The 26356-nt window shown below is 39.5% G+C and overlaps 1 protein-coding gene across 1 annotated transcript in view; it reads right to left on the bottom strand.

The window, feature by feature from the left end:
* The window catches only part of LOC138723796 (killer cell lectin-like receptor subfamily F member 1), a 29944-nt gene extending 5861 nt beyond the window's left edge, over positions 1–24083 (bottom strand). The window contains exons 1-7 of the mRNA XM_069863180.1: positions 23881–24083; positions 19787–19885; positions 18304–18435; positions 17587–17738; positions 16380–16495; positions 7281–7481; positions 840–917 (exon numbers count right to left, since the gene is read on the bottom strand). Of these exons, the coding sequence (XP_069719281.1) occupies positions 840–917; positions 7281–7362 (160 nt within the window). The 5' untranslated portion in view covers positions 7363–7481; positions 16380–16495; positions 17587–17738; ... (1 more) ...; positions 19787–19885; positions 23881–24083. The remainder of the gene's footprint in view (positions 1–839; positions 918–7280; positions 7482–16379; positions 16496–17586; positions 17739–18303; positions 18436–19786; positions 19886–23880) is intronic.
* Between the last annotated feature and the right edge of the window lie 2273 nt (positions 24084–26356).

Here is a 26356-nt window from a genome sequence, read left to right as displayed (position 1 = left end):
CCAACCATCTCCTACAAGATCCTGCAGAGAAATTCAAGGGAAGTTTCAGAGGTGGTCTGTAATATGTTCCTTCTCTCTAGCCATGCTCTCCTGTGTCAATGCACCAGTTGTGGCTGAAAGCTAACATAGCTGAACACACAGGAAAGGCAAAATATCCCGTACGGACACTGTAGCACAGTGAAGTATATCGGAAAAAGCATCTCTCTAGACATTTGATATTCATCAGCTTGTGAGACTGAAACACCCAGAAAGAGGCAGGACCCAAGGAAATTTGGGGTCAAGGTGCCATTTCCACAAGCCACAGAGTTGCACTTTCATAACTACTGTTTTCCTGACTTTGCCTGCTTGAGATGAACAACTGCCCCATACTCTAAGGCTTAGGCTTAAGAGTATGACTTAAGACTTAGGCTGCCTAAGATGTATTCTGTAATGTTCCCTTTCAGGTCACAGAAAACTGACCTGTCTGGCACATGTCCTTCAGTACAGAGAGGGTGGTAATCATCAGTGCACAAACTGAAAATAGACAGCTGGGTATTATGCTCCTTCCAAAGCCAAATGTGTCCCTGTGAGTGTTGCTCAAAAAAAAAATATTAAAAAAATGTGGATTTTTTCTTTCCTTTATTAAGTTATCAACATAGGGCACAAAGGCATTTTTGAAATTGTTTCAAACATCTCTTTCATTCTGATTTTTACAGGGAAATTATATAATCTGAGAATCCATGAAATGATAAATCAATTCTTTATTGAGAGATGGTATGTAAAGACTTGATAACAGTTTGATAAAAGGAAAGAGTAAATCTATAATTAGTAACCAGCAACCAAACAAAATAGCACACTACCAGAAGTGGAAGTATCTGATCTGCTGCTCCCTTTGGGTTTCGGCTTCACACACAGCTCAGCATATGTGATCGTGTTTCCTGTAAAAGGAGTAGGGAAATGCTGACATTTGTGGTTGTGCAAGCTGTTCAGTGGAGAAACAATAAAGAATTACATAAAAGGCTGCGCCTGTGTAAAAAGAGCCATGTGTTTCCAGAGCTGCTAGTTCAGCTTATCTTTTTGAAAGAAAAAACAAGCAAGATGATGACTTATCATTTCCTGCTGCTGTCACAAAGTAATTGAAAGCCTCCTCCATAGTCTTTGCTTGAACTTCTTGGGTCCTGTGTTGCTGAGCCAAGAGACAGACAGACTGAAGGACGAAGACTAATATCAAACATCCTATTGGTTACTAAGTCATCTCAGGAGGTACTAGAAAGGCTGAAGGAGCATCAAAGCTGTGACCAATTTGGAGAGCAAAGAGACTCCGAAGGGAAAACTGCCACTCAGAGAAATGCTTCTGCAGCAAGGTGATTCTTGGGGGCATTCCTGATGTGGGAATCTTTATGCCAGGACATTATGCGATGCCTGCAGTATCAGAGGAGTAGACCTGATGGTTGAAGACATCCCTTTCCAGATGCACATTGCAAAAACAAAACAAAAATGTCATTAATATAGCATGGTGTGAGTTAGATGCACATGTATTGAACACATTTTTAACTGTGTATTAGCTGGGTATTTTTTAGCTACTGACTAGTTTCGTGGAAGACATTTGGACCTTTGGTAAACTGATCTGCTTTCCATAAATTGTGAGGTTTTATTAATCTGAATCAAGAATAAGCTTCTGTGCTACAGGCTTAATTTTGTGATGACTGGTGCTTTTAAAAGGAAGTAAGAAATTTGTCTTGTATAAAATCTCACTCATCAGTGAAGAACTTGGCCAAAGAAGAGAGTCTTATTAGGCTAAAATGAGGTAGAATAAGGATTGCTTAATTGTGGAGAGATACAGTAAGAAAAATACTGAGAACCTGGTTGGAAAATAAGGTTTATTCATTCAGGTAAGACCTTCTATGCTTTAGAGAACCTGACCTAATATGCTTTGCTGTTTGCATTATTACAACTTATTGGTTCAATGAACTACAGAAAACTTGTAACTTATCTGTGTAGATAAGTAACTTTCCTCAAAAACAAATGCTCATAAATACTTTTCTTCTTAAAATGTAAATTTTTTTTAAAGAACAGTCAGGACTTTCAAGTGCACTAGCCTTCTAAATGAAGACACTTCTTAAATATATATTTTAGAAAATCTGCTATCATTACTAAATATTTTCTCTCTCAAAGAAAGATCTATTCCTTTAAACAATATCTCTCAGTCTGTATGACAAAAGAATACTATACATGCAGCTGAATATTTTTCAACAAGGATTATTTCTATTCCATTGTGTATTGGCACATGGTCATTTGAGTGTGACGTCCTCAGAAGTCAGCGAGTGGTTTTAAAATACCACATAGCCTTAATTTTGCCAGATGCTTACACACCCTTGCCTAGTTTAGCAACAAGGAGCCCTGCTATAAGGTGGAAATCTCGGTCACTTACTAAAACCGAAATTTCACTTCATTTCTATATGCAAATGATCAAGTGCAGCTTTCTGCACGTCTCTATTTACTGGAAGCTTCTGCTTGATGAATGTGCAGATAGGGACTGCTTCTGGCAGGTTGTTCACTCCAAAGAGTCAGAGCTCTTGTGATCAATCAGACCCTAGGTTGAATGTGAACCCACAGTGCACCCGCACCATCACAGCTTGTGCAAGCCACCAGTGGAGCTGCATTAGGAAAGCCCTGGTCTACAGGACAGGGCAAGTTTCTGGGCTTCTCTACTTGCTGCTGCTGCTGCTGTGGCCACAACTGGAACACAATATCCAGATGTGGATGACTTCATTCAAGACAGACTGGGGGAAGCAGGAGATGGTCCAGCAGAAGGTGGATAATAAGATGGTCAGGACCTGGAGGGGATGAAGAGGGTAAGAAGGAGAACAGGAAGCTAAGGCGTGGACTAATAGGACTCTACAACTACTTGTAGCATAGTTGAATGATGGAGTTGAACTCATCTTGGTTTGTTTCTATGCTAGAGGAAAGGTCTTGTGGGTAGTCATTTATGAACCATAATCAGGTGACTCTTGAGTAAACTAGGAAGTGAAAACTGAATTTTTCATTAGAAAAGTATTTTCCAAGCTGTATTTATCTTTGCATGTTTTTTTAATGCTTCTGGTTTTTAACACCTGTTATGAAACACATGCACTGCTACAGTACCCATTAGCCCACCAAAGTATCTGCACAGATAGTACCACCTACTAACTCCTCCTCAATATGCCCTGCTAGAGCATCCAACAATCACCTTACCTGACTGACAGCTGAAGTCCACGGTTGTGTAACCTAGCATTGACATTCTCATTGGGACAGAATCAGAACAGATTTATTTCAATCACTTTTCTGGGTGCAGCCACGCAGACTTACAGCTACAGATATGTATTATTGCTACATTGTGTTAAATTGTGTTAACACAGTTTTGTCACTTCTGTGAAGTTTTTCCCAATAGTTTTCAATGACTGAGCTTTCCTTATCATTAGACTGCAAACTTTTACATTCTTTCCAACTGCTCCCCCAGTTATTTTTACATCTTCTCCTGTATCCTTATAAAATACACTGAATAGACTTTGAGATAAGAACAGTATTTGAGAGAACGCCAAGAAACTCTGCCTAATATGATGAAACCGAATTCTGTTCTCATGGATAAAGAAGAAAAAGGGGTTGGGCACTGGATCTGCTAAGGGACTTTCACTCTCAAATCCAAATTTTACCTATTTGAAACACGCACTCAGCTACTACAGAACCTTGGTAGAAGTTCAGCTCCTTGCATGTTTACCTTTCAGATGCATCAGATCTTTCCAGCAGCTGTACTAAAGTAGGGCAAAGCTACTAAAGCTGGGCAAAGAATCTATGCCCCCCACCCATGTGTTTTTTTAGTTTCTGCTACATTAAATTGCACCTAATGGTCTGAAACTTGCCAGAAGTGAGCATTTTCCACTTTCCGCAGGCCTAGTATTTTGAAGTCTTGCCTAAACCTTAGGAAGTTGCCACTTAGAGCATTCAGCTGCCAAATTTGCAGTGGTGATTAAACCCAGCTCTCCCTTCTCCATGGTGTGCGTTATAACCATGCTGAGCTTTCCCTCATGACTGCCTCAAAGTTCCTTCTTTTTCTGCAAGATAGTTAGACACCCCTAGACAAGAGCAACACCAGCAGGTCGAAGGAGGTGATTCTGCCCCTCTGTTCCTCTCTTGCGAGACCTCATCTGGAGTATTATGTCCAATTCTGGAATATAAGAAGGATATGGAACTGTTGGAACGGGTCCAGATGAGGGCTACAAAGATGATTAGAGGGCTGCAGCAGAGCCCATATGAGAGCAGGCTGAGAGAGTTGGGCTTCTTCAGCCTGGAGAAGAGAAGGCTTCGAGGAGATCTTATAGCGACCTTCCAGTACCTGAAGGGGGCCTACAAAAAAGCTGGGGAGGGACTGTTTACAAAGGCTTGTAGTGATAGGACTAGCGGTAATGGGTATAAACTGGAGAGGGGCAGGTTTAGACTAGACATAAGAAAGAATTTCTTCATGCTGAGGGTGGTGAGGCACTGGCACAGGTCGCTCAGGGAGGCTGTGGCTGCCCCATCCCTGGAGGTGTTCAAGGCCAGGTTGGATGGGGCCTTGGGCAGCCTGATCTAGTGGGAGGTGTCCCTGCCCATGGCAGTGGGGTTGGAACTAGATGATCTTTATAGTCCCTTCCAACCCAAACTCTTCTATGATTCTACAGTTCTATGTGGGTATTAGCTGCATTCCAGAGCTTGGAATAGTGCCAGAGGGAGAGCTAGTGTTGCTTGTCACAGAGTCCCATCATCTTGGAGATGAGACCTTCACTCCGAGAATCAGCTTTGAATTCCTGCTCCAGACTGGAGGAAGCATTGACAGTTTTTCATGCAAGGTGTGATAACAGGTGTTTCGTATGCTGAAGCTGTCCTTTCTGAAGCAGCCTTGAGCCCAGTCCATGCAGGAGATTGCTCTTTCCAACTTGCAGGGAAGGATCTAACTCCCAGAAATGCCTGACTGAGGAGCACCTCACATCATTGTTCTGTCCTACTGTGCGCAGTTCCTAGCTCAATGTGCTAAGATCTCAGACTATCCTCCATTACGTGTAAAGAAATGCAGGGCATCTCAGTGAGGGTCCAATATGAACTGGGTACTTGTAATACTAATCCTTGCAATACTTATATTGAGCTTAAATCTGTTTTGTGAACATTGCTCAACAACCCTATCACTTTTCAGGTTTTTTTCAAATTTCCTACCAAGTTTTTAAAAATTATGGAACTAATTATCTAGAAAAGATGTTTCCTCTCATTCTTCCTGTGGCAAAAGCGAATCTTTTGTTTTTGAAGAGCCTCTTGGAATAAAAGAACACTCATTTGCTGGATGAGTACATGTTAATTTTGATCAAAGTGTTAAAAAACAGGGAAAGGACAAGCAACTGAAATTGTTCATTTGAATTTTTAAAGCATGAAAATACAGCTCAAGTTCTTGTCTATTTTAGTAGCAATGAAACGTGTTAATGATGAAGGCAGAGAAATATTTGTCATCAGAGAGATATTTCTAGCATGTTCTATTGCTTAAACTATTTGGTGCTTTTTCTGTTTGTGTCAAAATAAGTAGAAAATAATTGCTAATAAAATCTGAAAATAATAGAAAGGTTAATGAAACAGTGAGTAAAGATAGGTATCATGACAGACCTGTAAGTTCAAGCCCAGCCAAACAAAATGTGCTTGAGTATAACCAGATATAAGGGTGGAGGAAGGTGGTAATTTGAGTTACAAACAATGAAGAGACAATTATTTAAGAGAGTTTTGTCTCTGTGTAACTCAGTGTCGTAATGATACCAGGTGCGTCTCTGGTGCCTATATTTTTTAAGAGAGATGGAAACACTGGAGAATGAACAGAAAAACATCCACAAAAATAATTAGAGTTCTTCAGGAAGTCAGAGTGAAAGATTTGAAGGCAAAAGGACACTGAGAAATTACTTGATTACTGTGGCCAGTAGGTTCATGTGAGGAAATATTGAGTGCTAAAATCTGTTTGACAAAAATTTAACAAGAATCATGTAGATGTTAATGAGAATTTCCATTGGAAATAAAAGCCTAGCCTATTCAAGTGCAAGGTTTTCCTTTAGACAGTCTGACCAAGGGGCATTTTTTGATGTCTTCAAATCAAGATTTGATGATTGTGTTCCTTTGCAACTAAATTATATCACCTTAGAGAAGGGGTAAAATTCTAGATGAAGCCTCTGTGTTGTACAAGTTAAAGTAGTACAAACAGCATCCATGGATGCATGAGTGTACAGTATAAGGTAGGAATTTTTTGTGAGATACATAATAATGTGAAATGATTTTTACTTTTTAGATAAAGGTTCTCTAAAAATATTAAAAGATAATTTTTTCCATTATTTAAATACATGGCATTCAGAACACTACCATGACTATTAATCTACATTGTAAGTAGAACATCATCTAAAACTGCTCATTATATAACGTAGTTTCCCTAAGTAATAAATAGATTAATTCCTAATGAACTTTGAAAGCATGAAACTATTATCTTAGTCTGACCACAGGCATTTCCTATTTGCTCATAGCGAGAAGTTGCCACTCTCATTTGCTGTGATCCAGAATTTTGGCAAAACGCTTTCATGAATGAATTACATTTTTTCCGAGTAGCAGAGATTTTATTTCTTAAAAAAAAATAAGGCTTAAATCTTCCCCTTACTGTGAATATTGACTTAAAACTTTGGGTTTTGTTACAAGCACATGCAGTGATTGCAGATTGATAATGTGGTTTGGGGAATATCACTACTGAACAATCAAAAAGGAAAAGCAGGAGAGTTTTTAGGAGTCATTCTGTACTTTCTTCAATGACAGTGACTGCACTTTTGACTGCCACTAATTCTATGATTTACTAGTTAATTTACTACTCCTTTTCCATGAAAACATCATAAAATGCATTGATCTGATTTTTGGACTAGGTAGCAATTTTTTGGAGCACATTCTAACAGGTTTTTGGTCATATTTATATTGAAAAGAGATTATGCTCCTTGTTCAAAAATGAAAAATTTTTGTATCTTGTTATTACTTAAAACAAGGGCCAGAACTGAGACCTTACTCCATAGCAATACTGACTTAAGAGCAGATTTGCTGATTTGTATCTCATGAGGATCTCTTCAACCGTTTGCATCTTTTCACCCTTCCTGTGGGCTCTGCATGCAGCATTTTATAGCATTATTCTACTACTATCCAGTGGCAATTTTAAAAATTAAAGAGAGAAGAGAAGAGAGCACACATAAGAGGAAAATAGTCCAAATGATGATTAGCTGTTTTACCTGGAACTGGTGTCCGAGAAGGAACGTGTGGTCTTTCTCTGGGTAGCATTGCCACATCCACATACGTGATATCACCTGCCATTGATGAGCAAGTCCCTCTGAGTTATGGAAAGAACTGTTTTAATACAGTGTGTTGCATCCTGTAATAGCTTTGCCTGCCTCCAGAAGTATAGATACGCTGTGCTAAGGCTCTGAGATAGACTGAGAAACAGAGAAAAGGAAGGAAGTTACTTCTTTCAGTATAGCTTCAAAGCCTATTTTAAGCCACTATTCTGTCTCTTCTCTTGCCCTTCAGAATACAGGAGAATGTAAAGATTAAGAAACGTTGGGTTTTATTAATATTAAAAAAACAAAGTTTCGGCTAAAATTAGAGCAAAGTTTCTAAGGAATTTCCGGAAATTGACTTAACTCAGGTACAAGAGCTTTGCTGGTTCTCATGAGAATAGCTAAAGCAGTACAATCTGTGTTGTAGATGTATTATGCTGTCTGCATGATCTTACATAGCCTGTTCACCTAAAAGGAAGATAGACAAGATACACACTAGTATAAGAAATTTTGGGGCTAGTGTAACTGCAACCACATTTAGAGCTATAAAAAGGTAGCTCGAATTCTAACCTGTTCCATCCACTAAGTACTGTAATGGTTTAATAACTGAATCTAGATGATATTAACAATGCATTTTATTTAACTAAGAATAGAATTAAAAGTAATATGATTAATGCCTTTAAAAAAAATATTTCAATACGAGGATCATAGCTGCTGTTCCTAAGTTGGTTGAGCTATCTATTCGATGCTTGACCCAGCAACTCCACAAGCATAAAGCCCTTCTAAACTCTAAAAAACACATTTCAGAACATACAGGCACAAAGTCTCTTGTGTGCGCAGTTCTGACATTTCCTGCTAAGACTATGTTATTGGTTTTGTGCTTTATTCCCACTTAAAAAATTCCTTTAGAATTCTACACAGATAGACTCAGCAAACCTATACGGGTCTATAAAAAATAATGGTTTTAATTCTCTGACATAGCTTATTTGCCTTTTCTGCTACATTCAATGGAACTCACTCTAGGTTAAAATGAAGATAAGGTTGTTATTGTGATCTTACATTACTGATCTTTTCCCTTCCTACTTTCAATGTTGGTAACAGTGTTGGGGGCAGAAAAAAAAAAGGCTTAGGGAAAAAAATGAACATTTGATAGTCATGGAACAGATTACTCAGAAGTGCTGCTCAGGTACAATTTATACACAACACATCTCAATCTATCAGCCTCTATCAGCTACAAAGTGATCAGTATGCAGGTGTGGATGCTGTTACCTGGATACTGATAAGGTTTGTTTCATAGCAACCTACACAGAAGCCAAATGACTGGTCTTAATGTGAAAAAAAGCATTTGTCTTCTTATTGAATCAGTTTCCATTGCTTTCCCCTGAACATTTTGCTAACCATTACAGCAGGATAGTTAGGCTCTGAAATGGAAAAAAAACCCAAAACAAACCCAACCCACTTCCCTTATTTGTTTGTGACTTTTTTTTTTTAAGCCTTTAGTCCATAGAGGAGAGCTAGAATGCCAAACGGGTTGCATGCAGCTATTTTCCAGAGCAAACTTACAAAATAGCCATAAGCATTTCTCATTTGGGATTTGAAGTCTACATGCTGTGCTTACTGTTAGAAATGATAATGTCAAGGAAGGTGAATTTTAATTTCTAGAAGGCATAGGCGGGTGGAAGACTCTGCAAGGCATTATTCTTGAACTCTTTCTATCGTACTGTACAATGATTATTTTTTGTTTTATAATGAAAAGTATATTGCACTCCTAAAGAATATTAATTTAAGAAATAATTTCTTTAGTGTTAATACTTTCAGCTTCAAATGTATCTTCATTATTTTCTTTGCTTTTACTGTAAATTCTTGCTTTTTTATAGAATATCCAGACATGGGTCGCCAAGTCTAACCTGCTGACCTGTAAGTGCCTATAGCACTTTTAGAAGGAATAAATCCAGGCTGTTGTAGGAAAAGGCCACAATAGAGACAAGAGATATTGGTTAGCAAAATGGCCCGCTGCTCATAAAGATGATGGAAAGCCCCCTCTTTCCTACCCATGTGTCTGGGTGTGGCAATTCCACTCAGATCAAAGAGTCAGGTCTCCAGAGCTAATCAGCATTGCTAGCCTGCATATCACAGGATTGGAGTCATTTGGAGAGGAAGATGCCTCCAGAGTCCTCTAGCCCAAACCCTCCTCAAAGCAGGGCTAATTCCACAGCTAGATAAGGTTGCTCAGGGCTTTGTCCAGGCAGTTTAGACATCTCCACTGACAGAGAACCCATGTACACCTGCTGCAGCACTCCATGTTCCAGCATGAAGGAAGGTTTCTTTTCCTTCTGCCTGGCTGCAATCTCTGGGCTGCAACTTGTACCCATTTCTTCTTGTTCTTTGGCTGTGCCTCTTTGAGAATGCCTGCTTCAAGCTTCTCTATAATCCTCTTCTTGTAGGTTATCTAACAGAATGTTGCAGGCACGCTAACAGGCGAATGGTAAATTTTATAAAGCAAGCCTATTTCAAACCTGTCACAGATTTAATCTGGCTGGTGTATCCACGTGGCCTAACTTCTCCCAGGATCCACCATCACCTCATGTCTTTTTTACTTCATCAAGCAGAGCCTTGCTTCAATGTCTTCTTTCCTCCCAGCCACCTTGTTGGCTGGTGAGGCCAGCAAAATGGCAGAACTTGCGGTTTATGAGTCAGCTACATGTTGGGGAGGAGGGAGGAATGATTTGTTAGGCTTAAGTTTTCAGGTTCTTCGCCAGAGCATGGAGATATATGGCAGTTCAGGCTCTCTTGCAGCATCTGCTGCCTCAGGGAAAGTTGTTGGGGTTGTTGTCTAGGATTGCTCTGCACAGCATTTAGAGTTTGGCATTCTGGAACATTAATGGCTCTGTTGAGCTCTTGCTCATGTGCTTCTGATTGTACATAGACACCTTCTCCACTTCTAACCGTCATGCCTGACTAACCTGCTTAGTAATGTTCAGGTGTTAGCCCAGTTACCAGTTCCAGTCGTCCACAGAGTAAATGTGATAACAACTGCAGATGACACCCCTTCTGTGGGTGTGACACTGTGGCCTTCGTTGCACGTGAAGGCAAAAGTAGACCAAAAACAACAATGTGGGCTGCAAAGCAAAATTCAGCACCTTCTGCAAAGCTCTAACTGCCTCGTGGTTCATATTTTCATGAACTTGAACTGTTGTTATGGCAACAAAATGGACCTTTCCACTTCCCGAAGGCTGAGCTACAACACAGAGACTTCCAAGCTAAATTCAGGAATCCCATGAGTACATCTATGGTTTGGGTTTCAGTTCTAATCCCTGAGAGAGCAGAGCCTGTACATACAATGCAGTGCAAGAGTGGCTCCCAGAATACATATTTAGAGCTAGGACTACAACCAAAGCCACTTCCTGCCATAAATGAAAATCTGTGTATTATTTTCCTATACTGCAACAAAAAAAAAAAAAAAAAGGATTTCATCTAAATAGAACAAATCCATTAATTTACCAAAAAGAGGGAAAGGAAAAAAATATTACTCAGTGAACCATGAGTGCCTCTGGATTGCAATTGGATTTCCATGCCATCAGCTTCATGTTCAGCAAGTGGGACTTGGAGCAGGTGGGAAGCGAACAGGATTAGAAGCCTGTGAGATGTGTTTCTTCCCCGTGCAGGGTTTTATGGGATTTGGGGAGCATGTCAACTTTTTTTGAAATTCAGGTTAGTTCCAAAGGATGTTGCTGAGCAAATTATTCATTCCAAGTGCCATGTATTTCCTTTGATGCATTTTTCAATGATAAACAGTGGTGGGGTGTCTCACCAGTCTCCTGAGCACTTTGGTGATGGCATGTCAGGAAGAAGATAGTGAATGCCCCACCCAGCATGCTGCCTTATTTCCTTCTCTCCTTTCCTGTGCTCTTGCATGCTAAGTTAGTTTTCCTTCAAAGGACTGAAGCATTGAGCCTGCTGAAACTACTTCCATAGGTAGCATGCTTTTGGTGATGCTATAAAGTGTGTTATGGTCTTCTGGAATGCTCATATCTGTGACTTGGAGAGGGGAAAGTGGTGTATCCCTCTGCAGACCATATATATCTACACAACAGCATCTAGTACTTTGGACAACAGAGGACGTCTTTGAAAGGTATGACATAGCAGAGGTTCTGATACCATTGCAGATAACCCTGAAGTGACCTCAGCACTGTGGTTGAGTAAACACATCCTGGTTTAATGCAAGCAGACTCTCAACAGAGTGTGCTGGATACACCCCTACAGCTCAGGGCAGCGCTGCACTGTGTGGACTTAGACGCTGAAGTCTATTTCTTTAGGTCTTCCACAATGCGTTCTATTCTGCCAATACAGATATGGGCTGCCTTCCATCAGGTTGCAAAGAAGTCCTGTCTCTTACCCTCATGTATGAGCAACCCACAGGTCTGAGAGCACTAAGCAAAGAAGGGCATGTCACTATTCCCAGGTCACAACTGGAAGGGCGAAAGTAAAAGGTTGGCCCAAACTCATCCAGCAGGCCAGTGGCAGAGGCTAGAAGAAGGCTTAGCACTACTGTCCCTCAGCACAACACCTTTGTCAGTAGGTCAGGCTGTTTATTGATGCATCATGAATTTGCAGATTGTTGATTCACAAATTGTTAGACCTGAATCCAAATGCATGTTTCCTTCTTCCCATACATTCTAGAGCTTTCTGTAAATTCACTCACATGTAGAGTTAGAAATTCCTTGGCTATTAACTTATTTATTTACTGTTACAATGCTTTTGGCAATTATTTTCTTTCTGCTTAGGATATTGGAAGCAAAGGTATTGTAAACGCCTGATTGTGTGGACTGAATGGACAAAAGATGTCTAGAAAACACACATCTTACATTTTTTCCAGAAGACATTGGAATTAATATCAATTAAACAGCTTAACAAATATTTTAGTTTTGACACTGAGCTACATTTAAGTTAATATTTCTAGTATCTGCAAATCATAGGGACAAGCAGTAACAGAACTGTTGAATCTCAGGTTACATACTTTGTCAGTGGGTCTTACGCTAAACTTCCCCAGACTGCAGCAATGAGCAAGGCTGTGTGGGAGCATCTGACCTAAGTCTAGTGATCTAAGTTTAGCCTTGGTTAGAGTAACTGCCTCACTGCTTCCTGCAATAAGTGAAAGCAGCTAGGCAGTCCAGGAGAAGATTTAACACATATTAACTTGGCATCTGAGATAAGGAGCCTGCTAGAACAGCCTCTCTCTCCATCAGTTACAACTATCAGCTTGCAATATATATTCAAAGATAGGACAGATGAGCATCTCTGCTCTTTCCAAGTCCTTTGGATGCAGTGCAATTTTAGGGCAGAGATCTGGAACTGAGATGAGATCTGACTGTGATCTCACTCTGATAGGACAGTTTTGCGCCAACAAAGGAAGAAATGGGCTATTATAGTATAAGAGTGTGTATACATATATAACACATGTATATATATTCGCATATGTATGTATATACATATACGTATGTATATATATATCTCTATATACACTGATGATGTCATTGAGAGTAGTCCCGTGGAGAAGGACTTGAGGGTGCTCATTGATGAGAAGCTCGACACGAGCTGGCAGCATGGGCTCACAGCCCAGAAGGCCAACAATGTCCAGGGCTGCATCAAATGAAGTCTGGCCAGCAGAGTGAGGGAGGGGATTCTGTTCCTCTATTCCTCTCTCGTCAGACCTCATCTGGAGTATTGTGTCCAGTTCTGGAATCCTCAGTGTAAGAAAGATGTGGAACTGTTGGAATGGGTCCAGAGGATGGCTACAAAAATGATCAGAGGAATGGAGCACCTCTGCTATGAAGATGGGCTGAGAGAGTTGGGGCCATTCAGCCTGGAGAAGAGAAGGCTCTGGGGAGACCTCGTAGCAGCCTTCCAGTACCTGAAGTGGGTGTACAAGAAAGCTGGGGAAGGACTTTTTAAAAAGGCATGTAGTAATAGGACAGGGGGGAATGTTTTTAAATTGGAGGGGGGAAGATTTAGATTAGGCATTAGGAAGAAATCCTTCACAATGAGGGTGATGATGCATCAAAACAGATTGCCTAGAGAAGCTGTGGCTGCCCCTCCCTGGAGATGTACAAAGCCAGGTTGGATAGGGCCTTGAGCAGCCTGTTCTTGTGGGAGGTGTCCCTGGCCATGGCAGGGTTGGGGGGGAACTGGATGATCTTTAAGGTCCCTTCCAATGCACATTAAGTCTAGAACAAATACCAGAATGCAGAAAGAGCATGTGACTGGACTATTCCATGCAGTAAAACATGCGAGCACTGAATAAGCAGCGTGCTCCTATGGCAAGGAAAGCAAGACCATAATGAAGGGCTTATGCATGGCAAAAAACAAAAGAGCATAGATAACGAAGTTCTTATTTCACTTTGTTCAACATAGTCATGAAAGCACAGCTGAAGTATCATGTCTCCTTTTCAGAATCCTATTTCAAGAGAGACATTGATGCAAATACAGCAGAGAGGGAGTAAGGTGGTGAGGGGGTGCCAGAATCAGGGTCCAGACAGCCTGAAGAAGTGAATGTTAAGGGAAAGAGTGTCTAGTCTGCCACCATACACCACTTATTCAAGATGGATCTCTACACAGGTTTTTTCTGGTAGCTTAAAGGAACACAGAGGCATACGGCCCACTTCAGACCAGAAGGCACCTTTCAGGGCTCTCCCTGCACTTACTACGTGTTTTTCAGTTCAGTTTCGGGAACAAATTAGAGTGCAAATGAGCACTTCCTTCCACAAAACTTCTAGTGCTCTCTAGCGTTGTTTCTTTACAACTACAAGTATGTAACGTCTTTACATTTTTCCCAGAGAGAAAAAATGTCCCATTGTTCAAATGCTTCTTGAATTGTGCCAGGCTTGATGCCATGACTAATTTGGGGAGCCTTTTCCAGTCTTCCACTTGTCTTAGCTTGAGCTGATTTCAGCTTGTTTTAGCTCCTACAGCAATTGTCTGGCAGCCAAGGAGAAACCGCACCATTTGGGTTTTAATTATCTGTGTGAATATCACATGCAGCAAAGGTGTGGTTAACCAATGCTGTTATTAACAAATATTAACCCTATAGACTGAGGCTACAGAGGCTGTTGTGTATCTTTAACTGAGACAGTCAATCAAAGATGGTCAAACTTTAGTGAAAGAAGAGCAACTAAGCAGACTAAGTTAGCAATAATAGATATAACTCCAGTTCAACCCAAGAATAAGGAGGAAGAACTTATCTCCATCAACACATTGAGATACGACTTGGTGGGCACCAGTCAATGACTCCACGCATGTCCTTTCCCTGTTCTTGTGGAACATAGGTACAATACACCCAGGATTCATGGGGCATTGCAATGACAAGCAAAACTCTACTAGGAAGTATTCATCTGGGAAGGATTTGGTTTTTTTGTATTATTAATGAGATTTTTTTCTGATAATTTTGTAATTCCAATAATTATTATAACTAGACTAATAATTTGTTATATTCTGATTAGACTGCTACAATTTTATCTAGACAAACAATGATTTCTTGACATTGTATATAATGTATATATTTCTTTTGAATCATAATAAGATTCTGAGTGAAACAAAGAATGTGAGCAGCTTTTCCATGAAAGCCTGACTGTGGATGGCACCTTCAAGTGATCACAGAAGACTTGGAATGCAGATAATGTGTGTTTCTGTGATCCTGGCAGATATCTAGCTTATATTCCATCTCTGTTTTTATATGAACTGTCAGAATTGGGAAATGGGGTTGCAAAAGCACTCAAAGCATGATTTTTATAACACAGATACTAACAAAGGGTTTGCAAACTTTAAAACACCAATGCCAAAACTTTCCTGTAAAGAGATCAAGTGAGATAGCATATGCGCAATGTGGTCAGTGACACATAGGCTAGATCAGGAAATTCAGACTTCAGAAGCAAAGGCGAGACATTGAAAGCTGAAATAGGAGCCTGCTGAATTAAAACACTGAGAAAATACAACTCTAGAGGGACTGAAGCTGTAGAACAACTTCATGAGCAAAGTAAGGCATTGACACAGTTCTTACCAAAGAACTCGCTCATGATGTTGCTGACAGGTCACAGCAGTTAATGATTTGATTGAGATAGTGACTCTTCTACAGCAGAAATGCATTCATTGTGGAAAAAGCTGACAGTCTTTGCCTGTAGTCTTACAAACAACAGAGGCAAGCAAGTCCCAGATTATGACCAAGTTGTATTTGAACAGTTATTGTGTGTTATTTTAATGGCTTTAAGGAGCAATGCATCAGCATGTGCAAACACATAGATTTTATACCATCATCCTCAAAAGAAGACTGAAATCATCCTCAACTTTAATCACAGATAGAATCATAATGCACTGATGCATCACAGTTCAGGTCAACAATTTCCCCTTCATTTTAGATCAGATATCCTACCCACTGTAAAGTGATGTAAACCTCCAAAGACTCTTCAAACAACCTATTCACTTTCACTTAATAATTTCTTAGATGCCCAGAAGGTCTGCACTTTTCTTACAAATCCACTTGTACAGGGAATGGCAGTTATCAGCATGCATTTCTATCAATTTATAGGCTCCACAGTTCTCTTCTTTCTTCCTTCCTTTTATTGCAAAACTGCAAGAGCCAAACAAAAATCGTTTGCATATACAAAGAGTGAAACCACAAAGATTGGATTTTTTTGGCTCTGTACTGTCATTCTTTTGATTCTCTGACATACAGACAGATTTTATTTGTTTAGTAAGCTTCACTCTTTCTCTATTTTCCTACTTGTTATGCAGCTGGAAGTGAAAAGCTTGCATAGCATAGGTACCTCCTAATGAGATTAGTTCCTTTTCTGAGAGCTATCAGGGAAATTCACTTCACAACTGCAGGTTTTGATCAGAATTCTGTACTAAGAAAAATCAGAACAGGCTGAGCTGTCTAACTGGAGTATATGCCATGATATATTATCTTATCTTTCTCATGGTCTAATGGCTAAACAGCCTGGGCACAGCAAGTGGAGAGCACAACATGGAAGCCAACACAGATTCACTCCAGAATAAACCTACCTGTGTCTTGGATGCTTGTTATCATTGAACCATACCCATCTGCCTTGTTCTTCATCAAAGCTTAATCCAGTCCAAACAAAGCCGAAGTCTTCATCCTTCAGTTTGCTTAGGAAATCCTAGAGAGGTATATTTTGAACTCCCATAATAATGACACTTCATAAAACTCCAGCACCAGTGATGTATAGTGGTAAGTAATACTTGAAAACCAGCAATGCTTTCATGCCCAAAGTTTCCAGAAAATGTTTTGAAGACATTTAAAAGGGAAAAAACCAAAACCCCTCAACATGTGGAAATTAGTTCAGATTCTCAACTACACCCAGTATCATGGCTTATGATGGTAGGTAGAGCAATCAGCAAGCTAACCTTTGATTCCTTGCTGGCCCCAGGCCCATTTCACTAGCACATTTAAGATGACGACCAGGCTGATCTGAGTTATAGGAGCTGAAGCCACCTCCTCTTTTTCCCCTCTATAAGAAAGGAAGGCGAACATTTTGCCAGCTCACCCTCCTGGGTGCTCTAGAAGTGACTGAACCTGGCCATTGTTAAGCAAATCAAGAACACAAGATGAGCACACTACAGGTTAGGGTTTGGTCCACAGAACTGTTTTTTCTATTGCCACAGACCAGGTACTGACACCTAAAATGTACTAAGGACACAGAAACAGAGATGCATCTATTGCATCTATTTAAATGAAATGTAGACTGGTCTTCTGTTTGACAGGAGTGCTCTTAACATGCAAAAGCCAGTCATGAGAGCACTTTACAGTGACAATGCCTTTTATGACCATATCTGGATTACAAATGTTTTTTAAAAATGCATAGAATCATAGAATGAATCATAGAATCATAGAATGGTTTGAGTTGGAAGGGACCTCAAAGCCCATCTAGTTCCAACCCCCCTGCCATGGGCAGGGGCACCTCCCACCAGACAAGGATGCCCAAGGCCCCATCCAACCTGGCCTCGAACACCTCCAGGGACGGGGGCATCCACAGCTTCTCTGGGTAACCTATGCCAGTGCCCCACTACCTTCATCGTGAAGAACTTCTTCCTAATGTCTAATCTAAATCTTCTCCCTTCCAATTTAAAGCCATTCCCTCTTGTCCTATTACTACGTGCCCTTGTACTCAGAAAGCTATACTTTGATATTTGAATTCACAAAGTTTAAGTAAGAAAAGCATTCGAACCACAGAGCATCTTACAGGCTTACCATTTCAGCCTCATCTTCTATAATCAGGAGCTCAGATTCTTTTCCTGAGCAATATTTTCTACTATTTTCCCAAGTATCACAAGTTTCTGAGTAGAAATAACATCTCTGGTAGGGCAGCTTCCAGCCAGTGGGGCAGAGTTCACACCTGGAGTCTGTGAAGAATTTTGGGTGAAGGGATTTCTGTAAGTTCTTTTTTTTTTCCCCCCCCCCAACCAGTATCTTTTTTTTACCCTGCTTTACAATAGTAATTCCTTGATTAGGGATCACTCTGTACCTTTATATATTTCAGATTTCTAGATAATTGTACAAAATATTTTACATTACAATTGGTATAAAAGGTATGGTTAAAATCCAGCTCTGCTGCAGTTACTGGGAGAAGTAAAATTAAATGTCATCCAGGGAGAAGTAACAAAGATGTTCAGTAACACTGTTTCACTTTGGTTTTTGGCTTAAGCTGATATATTTCAAGGAACTCTAAAATACATCACTTTCTAAGTCTTTATCAATATAAATATGCTTATTTTAATAGCTAAGTGTCAATTCCTTTGCATGGGTGATTATTTTATTATTTTAATCTAAATATATTTTAATATATTTTTATAATCTTAATATATTTTATTTATATTTTATCACATTAATAGATTTTAATTTTCTTTTTAGTATTTTCAAGAATGTCAAACCATTTATGTTACTATGAGCAAGATTTTATTTCCTTACCATTTGTATGCAAGCATAAGCTTTCTTTTAATGTAGTCAGTAATCTGTTTTCATGAAGATCCTCCTCAAAGACACCGTCACTTCCAGAAAGATTTTCTCTGGACTTCCCCATGTTACTTGTCAGTAAGTCACCTGGACAAGAATCTCAAACATTTTAATGTAAAGCTCACAAGTGAAATGTATAGAAACCACACAGTATTTTCCCATGGATAATAATAATAGGAGCTTTAAGTGGAAAATCAGATTGTGCATTCATCCTTCCAGCTCGCCTAAAAATGGTAGGTGGAGGAGTTGGGCATCCAAATCATATACACAAAACAAATACTTGAGGTGACTGACTTCACAAAGGCAGTGTATTAACACCATGCATTTGACAGCGTGGTACGCAACAGTTGTTTTTCAAATAACATGGTTGTGCCTTTGATTTTCCAGTTCCTGAAATTTGTTTCGAGCTTATTTCAGAAAAACACGGTTTGACTTGCATGAAGAAAAGAGAAAACAATTGCCTCTGTAGGATATTTATGCCCAGAAGTGCTTTTTAGTTCTCATTTCCTTCTGTGTTCTCAAAGGATTTTGATGCACAAAGTGATTTTGATGTCCAGAAGCAGGGTGAATGTCAGGAATACCAAGACAAGATTCTCTAAAGGACGAAAATGAAGTTAGGCTTCTTGATTTACATTCAGGTGCTTGTTGATGGAAACCTAAAAACTTGTTCAACTTGCCTGACCAGAGCACCTTCAACCATTTCTTTCTGATCTCTGAATTGAAATGCTCAGGGATAATGGCCCATCTCTGTGCTGGATAGATAAGTTCTGTACACACATGATCAATGCTGGTAGCGACCCAGTGCATATAGACAAATTCTGTGGGCAATGGAAAGGACCCTGATATAAAGTGAGAGGTACACATTTTTATTTCTGTTTTGAGATGTCTTTTCCAACTATCTGTACCCTCTCAACCATCCCTGAAGCCCAGCTCATGTCCCTATTGTACATGCCAGGAAGAAATGGCTTACTTAACATAAGCAAAGCCAGGCATTAGACGTGAAGACTGGCCATGAGGATGAGAGAAGGAGGAGTTAGCAGGGATTCCAGTAGCACCATACACCTGAATTGAGGACTGTTTCATTACTAATTGACTTTTTCCAAACTAATGGATTCTTTGGCTAGAAACTTTGGTGGTTTGTTGTGTTTTGGAAAGGAATGGGAGGGATTCTTATATTGGGGACTGGAAAGTGGGAAATATTCCAGCCCCTTTCACCCACCCCAGACATGCAACAGTCCTCTGAAAGCCACTGACTTTCTGCAGAGCCATGGCCCCAAAATGCCAGTGACTCTCTCCCACCTTCATCAGAAATACAACAGCAGAAAGTATGAGCAGTCTTGTCACCTTACAAAAACTGTTCACGAAATTATTTAAGTTAAGGATTGATACCTGTCAATTTCACAGGAATTAAGGCAAAACCTTTCACTCAGTCACTCACATTGCTGAATTTATGTGATCACAGCTCCCAGAAATACAACATTCAGAAATCCCATGAGAGCAGTAAGACACCGGAAGCCTGAAGAATTAGAGGGAAGTCCTGCAAGAAATAAGATGGCTTTAGAAATACATCATGAATTGCTACCCAGGACATAAAACTGGGTTTCTCTGGATATCTTTCAGACAGGATGTCCATCACTGTCATTTTGCCATGTGCTTTGTCACCATTGCTTTTTCCCTTCTGGTTGCCTCCTGCATGTCAAGTGGTTCTTGTTTCTAATAAACTTTCATTCATGAAAACTTTTTGAGGGCTTGAGTTTTCTCATGCTGTCTTCACCATTTGCCAGTTCGTTTGAGGTTTCGAGTGGCTAGTGAACAGTTTCTGCTTCTTCATAGCAGGATGTTGTCCCTTGCAGGTATCATGAAGGCTGTTAAATGTCACAGCAAGCACTTAACAAATGTTGCTAAAGAAAAACTAACAGACTCAGTGAAAAAGGAATAACTAACATTTCCAACAATCATAGAGAAAGAGATGTATCTAAGAAGTGAGACCAAAAACGAGGTTCTGGGGCTATGACTACCAATACAGTCAATCAAGAAACGATGAGTAGATTCTCTGAAAATTAAACTTTCTAACTCCAGGACTCGCTAATTAGGTTTATCACTTGTATACTTGTTGCCAAGTCAAAGGCTTTTAGAAAAGTGGACATTATAATTTGGAGGGTTTTTTTTTAATGAGTGGTTGTATTCAGCCAGTTCTACCTGGAAAATTACTACAAAATGTTTGAAAAATTAAGTAGCAGTGCATTAAACATGGCTTATTTTTAGAGTGGATGCTAGACGAAAGTCAATGAGAAGCAAAAATGAACTCCCTTGAAACTGAAAGAAAATTACTTTTAATTAGAATCAGAGAAGCCTGAAAGTGCAGAGTCTTGGTGAATTTTCTCTCTAATATTACCCAACGATCTTAGAATATATTTTTTTTAGGACCGGTACAGTCCTGCCACACCAATTCCTAGTGAAAACCACTGTCTCTTTTTGCTCACTCACTTTATTTCAGGATTTCTAAATATCTCAATATAAAATCAACAACTATGTAGGCTGGAAGGAATATTGAAGCCATCTAGTCCAGACTCCTGCTTAAGGTGAGCTGAGTTACAGAAGATTTCTCAAGGCTTCATCTAGCCAATTTATAAATATCTCCATGGATAGGGATTCAATAACCTTTCCAGGCTCCTGTCCTATAGTTTGACCACTGCTATGGTAATTTTTCCAACTGCAATTTTCCATATTCCACTTTATATCTTTAACACACACTTTTGAGAAGAGTTCACCTCTGTCTTCTCTACACCTTCCCATTTGGTAGTTAAAGAGAAAGTTAGGACTCCCTTCCACCTTTTCTTAGGGCTGCACAAAGCAAATTATTTCAGCTTCTCTTCCTGTGTCAGTTCTCCAGCTCAATCAGTGTATCAGGAGACCTCTGCTGGACTTGTTCCTTCAGGTTGCCCCTGTGCTCTTGAATGGAGTAATGATATAGTTAATGTAGACTACAATACAACAAAGATCTTCAGAACAACTGAGGTATAAAAGATGTTCTATGATACCTCAAAGGATTCCTTGGAGCAGGGAGAATAACAGAAGTTGCCCAGCTATGTGGGAAATGTCATGTTTATTATTCTTCCTGGCTTTCTAACACTTGTGTTTTCAGGAAATACTTTGTGAACATTCTTCTAGAAAGACTAAGGCATAATACACTACTCTCTTTGTCCAAACTTAACTTCATGGAAAAAACAGACTTTACACATGAAATTTCCATGAATTAGGACCCAGGATTAAAGTCAGAGAATAACAGAAAGGTGATTATACATTTCATGGAAATGGCCATTCTTGGAAGAGAAAACAGAGTGCCAAAATGTTATACCTTGTAGACAGATGTAACTTGTTCTCTAACTCATAAATAAGGTCAGGAACTACCCCATGGAATTATCCTTCAAAAGCCATTAGATTTCAAATGCTGGTGGCCCAGATCAGATATGAATCAGTTAATTGAAAAGTTTCCTGCTTCTACACTCTTATTTCAAAAGTGTAATGCATGGAGCTGTATTTCAAATCATAAGTAACTTGAATTTTGTGCTACATGATAAACTCACTTCCACTAGCATTTTCACTTTCTGTCTCATTTCTAGCTATCATCATTTTGCACAGAGGTCAAACATATTTTTTCCTCATTTGTCAGTTCAATCATGCTTACTATTGAAATGTTTTATCTGTGACTAGTCCTCTTCAAATATTCATACAGCTAATCCCCACTGGTTTTATATTATCACCCTATTTATATGGCAAATATACATAAACAGAATGCAGTACTTTTCACTGGCTATGCACTATATCAAGGTTAAGCACCTGTGAGCGTATTCCTTCTTCCTTTGGTTACTATGCAGTGATCTTGACATAAAAACAGTAATTAGGATATCTGAAGTCTAATCTTAACTCCTCACAATGACTAGACTGCAGGTATAACAGTAACAGTGGTTTGCGTACTCAGATTAGCACTCAGCAATCCAGAGTGAGCACTTGTAGCAGCAATACCGCAGAGCTGACAGCACAGCATGGGCAGCAGCTCAGCATTTGCCCAGCTTCTCAAGACAGCTCTGTTGCTTCCACCACTGACAAGAACAGATGGCACTGCAAAGGGCAAGGGGAGCTCCGCATTGTGATCTTCCTTCTGTGCTACATGAACTGGCACAGATATTCCACTAGATTATGCCAATGAGGCACAGCAACCATTTCTAACCGCGCCAGTGAATTCCTTTCTGTATTCTGTATGTATATCATGCTTCTGTGACTGCTCTGTGTCTGGTCTAAAGCTAGCTCACACACTTTTCTCTGCAAGCAGAGGCTCAGCTTGCAGTGCATTGTTTAAAGAGTTAAATGAAAGCAATGTTCTCTTAAATTGCTTACCTGATGCCCTGTCCTGTCATGCTAACCAATCATGAAGGTAAACAATGAATATAGAGCATTTTATACACAGTTTTGTCAATGTGGCCTCTGCACGTTTGTGATCACATACTATTCTGTGCCACATACGTTTTGTCTGAGTTTCTACATTTTTTAAATGGAAACATTTAATCTATTCCATTACAGCAATGCTTTGGTACACTTTGACAAATATTTCAAAGACAATTTAAAATTATGTGTTACATAAATATTAGCTTTTGTGATCAATTTTATGATTTTTTTCTCAGTTTTCTGGGTTCTATGCTTTTAGTGCAGCTGGGAACAGGCTCTCAGCTGACTTGTAATAGTAGACAAACCGGCACAACTGGTGCCAATAAAGTTACACACTATTTATCCTGCTATACTGAGTAACTGATGTTGATTCTTGCTTTTTTCTATTAAAAATTGTTCTTCAATATATGTGTAGCCATGATTTCTCAGGAACTGATAGCTAATTAGCTGTTGGAAATTGGACATCTCATTGGTCTGAGGACTTGGTATTATATTTACAATCTAAGAAACTCTTCCCCAGGACACTTAAAAGAAATAAAGGTTATCAAACGTAAGCTTGAAAGCCTTCCAGCATATACCTTTGTATTTTCTCCCTTGCTGCTCCTAACACTTTTGACAATAGAAGTTGTTTAAAAGTCTTACTGGACAGTAAGTTACTATCTTACAGTTTCGATTTAAATTATTCAGAACTCTTCTAGGCTGTGATTCCTGAAAACAAAGCAAAGCAAAACAGAGGAAAAAAAACCAAACAAAAAACCCTGTAGAAAATTTAAACATCTAACGAGCCAAACTTGCTAACAACTAATGCCTCCCATTTTACTCATCTTCCTCTATCCCGCAGTCTCCATTTTGTACTGGGGCAGTCAGCAATGGTATTCCAAGCCTGGTTCTATTAGTGCATTTTATCTACTATCCATCACATTTCTCTGTATACTGCCACAAATCATTAACAACTTTAATTGTACCCATGAAAAATTTGGCAAATTTCGGGGTTTTTTAATATTCAAACATAGCTGAATAGAACTTTAGAGATGTGTTATTTATGGAACAAGTCTGAAGACATAGCATAAATGCTCATATGCTCACCCGCATTGGAGCTTTTCTTCCTTGCTTCAAAATAAAGTTCTGTGTAACCCTCTTCATTCTCCATCTCGAGGTCTTTCTATCACTTTTTCCTATTGAAGACTGTTTGACTGTTGGTGCCAAACTAGGTTATGAGAACTGCTTCAAATGAGTGTGATAAACAGGAAGGGGACTGCGGATGGTCATTTGCACTTCTAGCTGAAGTCATGCAGTAGCAGGACTTCAGAAAGGAACTTAACATTATAAGCTGTGCAGACAAGCGAGTGCTTTTTCACTTCTTTTCCACTTCCTCTGTCTTTCTCAGACAAACTCCAAACCTTTCTAACAGACAATTCTGGCACTGCTTTTTCTCCAATGCAGTATCACAGTCCTCAAACGCAGTCTTTCAATGCATCTACACTCCTGTGTGTGAGGGAACAGATTTGAGACCCTCAAGCCCATTTCACAATATTGACAGACTTTTCTCATTCACCTTACATAAAAATTAGCTGTATCAACTTCTATGCTTTTCTCAGATGCTGGGAATTGGTTTTTGATTTACCAAAAGAAAATTGTGTACATATGTCATCAAATAACAGGAAAGGGCTACACATGTATTGCTCCTTGGCTCTGCTTTGTGCCTGTCCACATGAGCAACTGTTTGTAGATTCGAGTAACTTAATGCCTTACTTTCAATGGAGACTTGTGTGTCATGGAAATACTGCAGCACACCTATTCAAATCTTAGTGTTTGCAATGTTTCTGTTGTGCTTGAAAAGGACAAGCCTGGTCTTGTTTATAAGCTTTATATGCTTTTTAAATTACATGCAAGGTCTTTTTAAAAAAACAGTAATTTGGGAATTTTAGCAAGTTCTTAGAAATCTTTAAGTGCTAGTGTGGAATGTTTATTTCTGGAAACTGAGGATTCAGTAGAAAGTTAAGTGGGTTTTTTTTCCCTCTGAAATGGTTGTAATGATTTCTGCCTGCAGTGAAATTGACAAAGTTTAGGTGAGCTGAGGAAGGGATAGATCAGAATTCAACAGTTTTGAGTTTTTAATCCCATATTCAAATGGAAGGAGAAGGAGAAGGAGAAGGAGAAGGAGAAGGAGAAGGAGAAGGAGAAGGAGAAGGAGAAGGAGAAGGAGAAGGAGAAGGAGAAGGGCAAGGACAAGGAGAAGGAGAAGGACAAGGAGAAGGACAAGAACAAGAACAAGGACAAGGACAAGGACAGGAAGAAACTGCTATGATGTTTTCCTGCAAGAATAACATAGCTGTATAAGCGCTTTCAGTTGATCTATTCAAAATTTCATAAATGTGTTTTCCTCAGAATATCGTCTGATGTACCACTGCCACTTCCCCTCTCATCCACTTCTTTTTATCTTCCAGGCTTCTTTCTCCTTCATGCTCTCGCTATCTCTGAAAAGTTATTTTATGCAATTCTTACTTCTTAAAAAGCCTACCTAGGCATCTAAAATGTTCTTCAGTTTAAATATAGTATTTCTGATCTATTTTTTGCCCAGTAGAGACATCTAGTGCCGGATTTTAGTTACTACAATACAAAGAGTTAACGTACAAGGGCAAAAGACCTCTTCCAGACCCTCAAAATATCCTTTTAGTGATTGGTATATCTTTACATGCTGTCCTCAAATCCACCGGGAAAATAATTGTGTCGGTTTTGGGCAATTGGTTGTAGATGGGATGGAGAACAGTGATCAAACATCACTGGCTTCTGTGCCTCCAGATCCTCTTTTCTCCTTTGCCCAGGTGTCCCCAGCAAATAAATCCAGAGGAACATTAGTAGAGCTAGTCTAGTTTTGCATGGCTGACATGGTTTAATGCCTGAGTCCCAAGGCAAATCCCTTCCTTGTGGTCTTTTCTGTTTGTTTGTTTGTTTGTGTTTTTGGCTGAAGTAAAAGCATAAAACGCTGACAGAGCTAGATAGGAAGGCAAAAAAGGCTGTGAACAGTAAGAAGCCGACTTACAAAAAGACTAGTGTTGAAGCAAGATGATGAGACTATAAGTTCTATAAAGTTGAATATGAAAACATGATAAAGCAAAACAAGAAAGAGACTGAGGAGCAGCTTGCCAAGGAGCATCAAAACAACAAAGCATGTGTTTGCTGTGCAGGAACTTGGGGAGGTTCCCATGCTAGAACCTTCTGCACGCGCAGTACATGAGAAGCTGTGCCTCAGTTCAGAAAATCAGTGCAAGAAGTTATGAAAGAAAGCAGTAAAATTAATGGAAACAAATGGCTACAGTCAGGTGCTATTTATCCAAGACTTTGAAAGGAACTTGGCCAACAGACAGCCAAGCTGCTAAGAGCGAATTTCCTGGTATCAGGGAGTGAGTCTACTTTCCAAGTGTCCCACCCATAAATCTGATCTTTATACTGGAAAAAGAAAAAAACCCTAACAATGTAAAAAACAAAAATCAAAGAAAAGCCTTTGTTATCAGGATCTAAATATGTTCAGTAGTGAAAGACATTTAGAGTGAAATCATGT

Source organism: Phaenicophaeus curvirostris, chromosome 1 (assembly GCF_032191515.1).
Source record: "Phaenicophaeus curvirostris isolate KB17595 chromosome 1, BPBGC_Pcur_1.0, whole genome shotgun sequence".
Lineage (NCBI taxonomy): Eukaryota > Metazoa > Chordata > Aves > Cuculiformes > Cuculidae > Phaenicophaeus > Phaenicophaeus curvirostris.
This window is presented reverse-complemented; position numbering and strand designations above follow the sequence as displayed.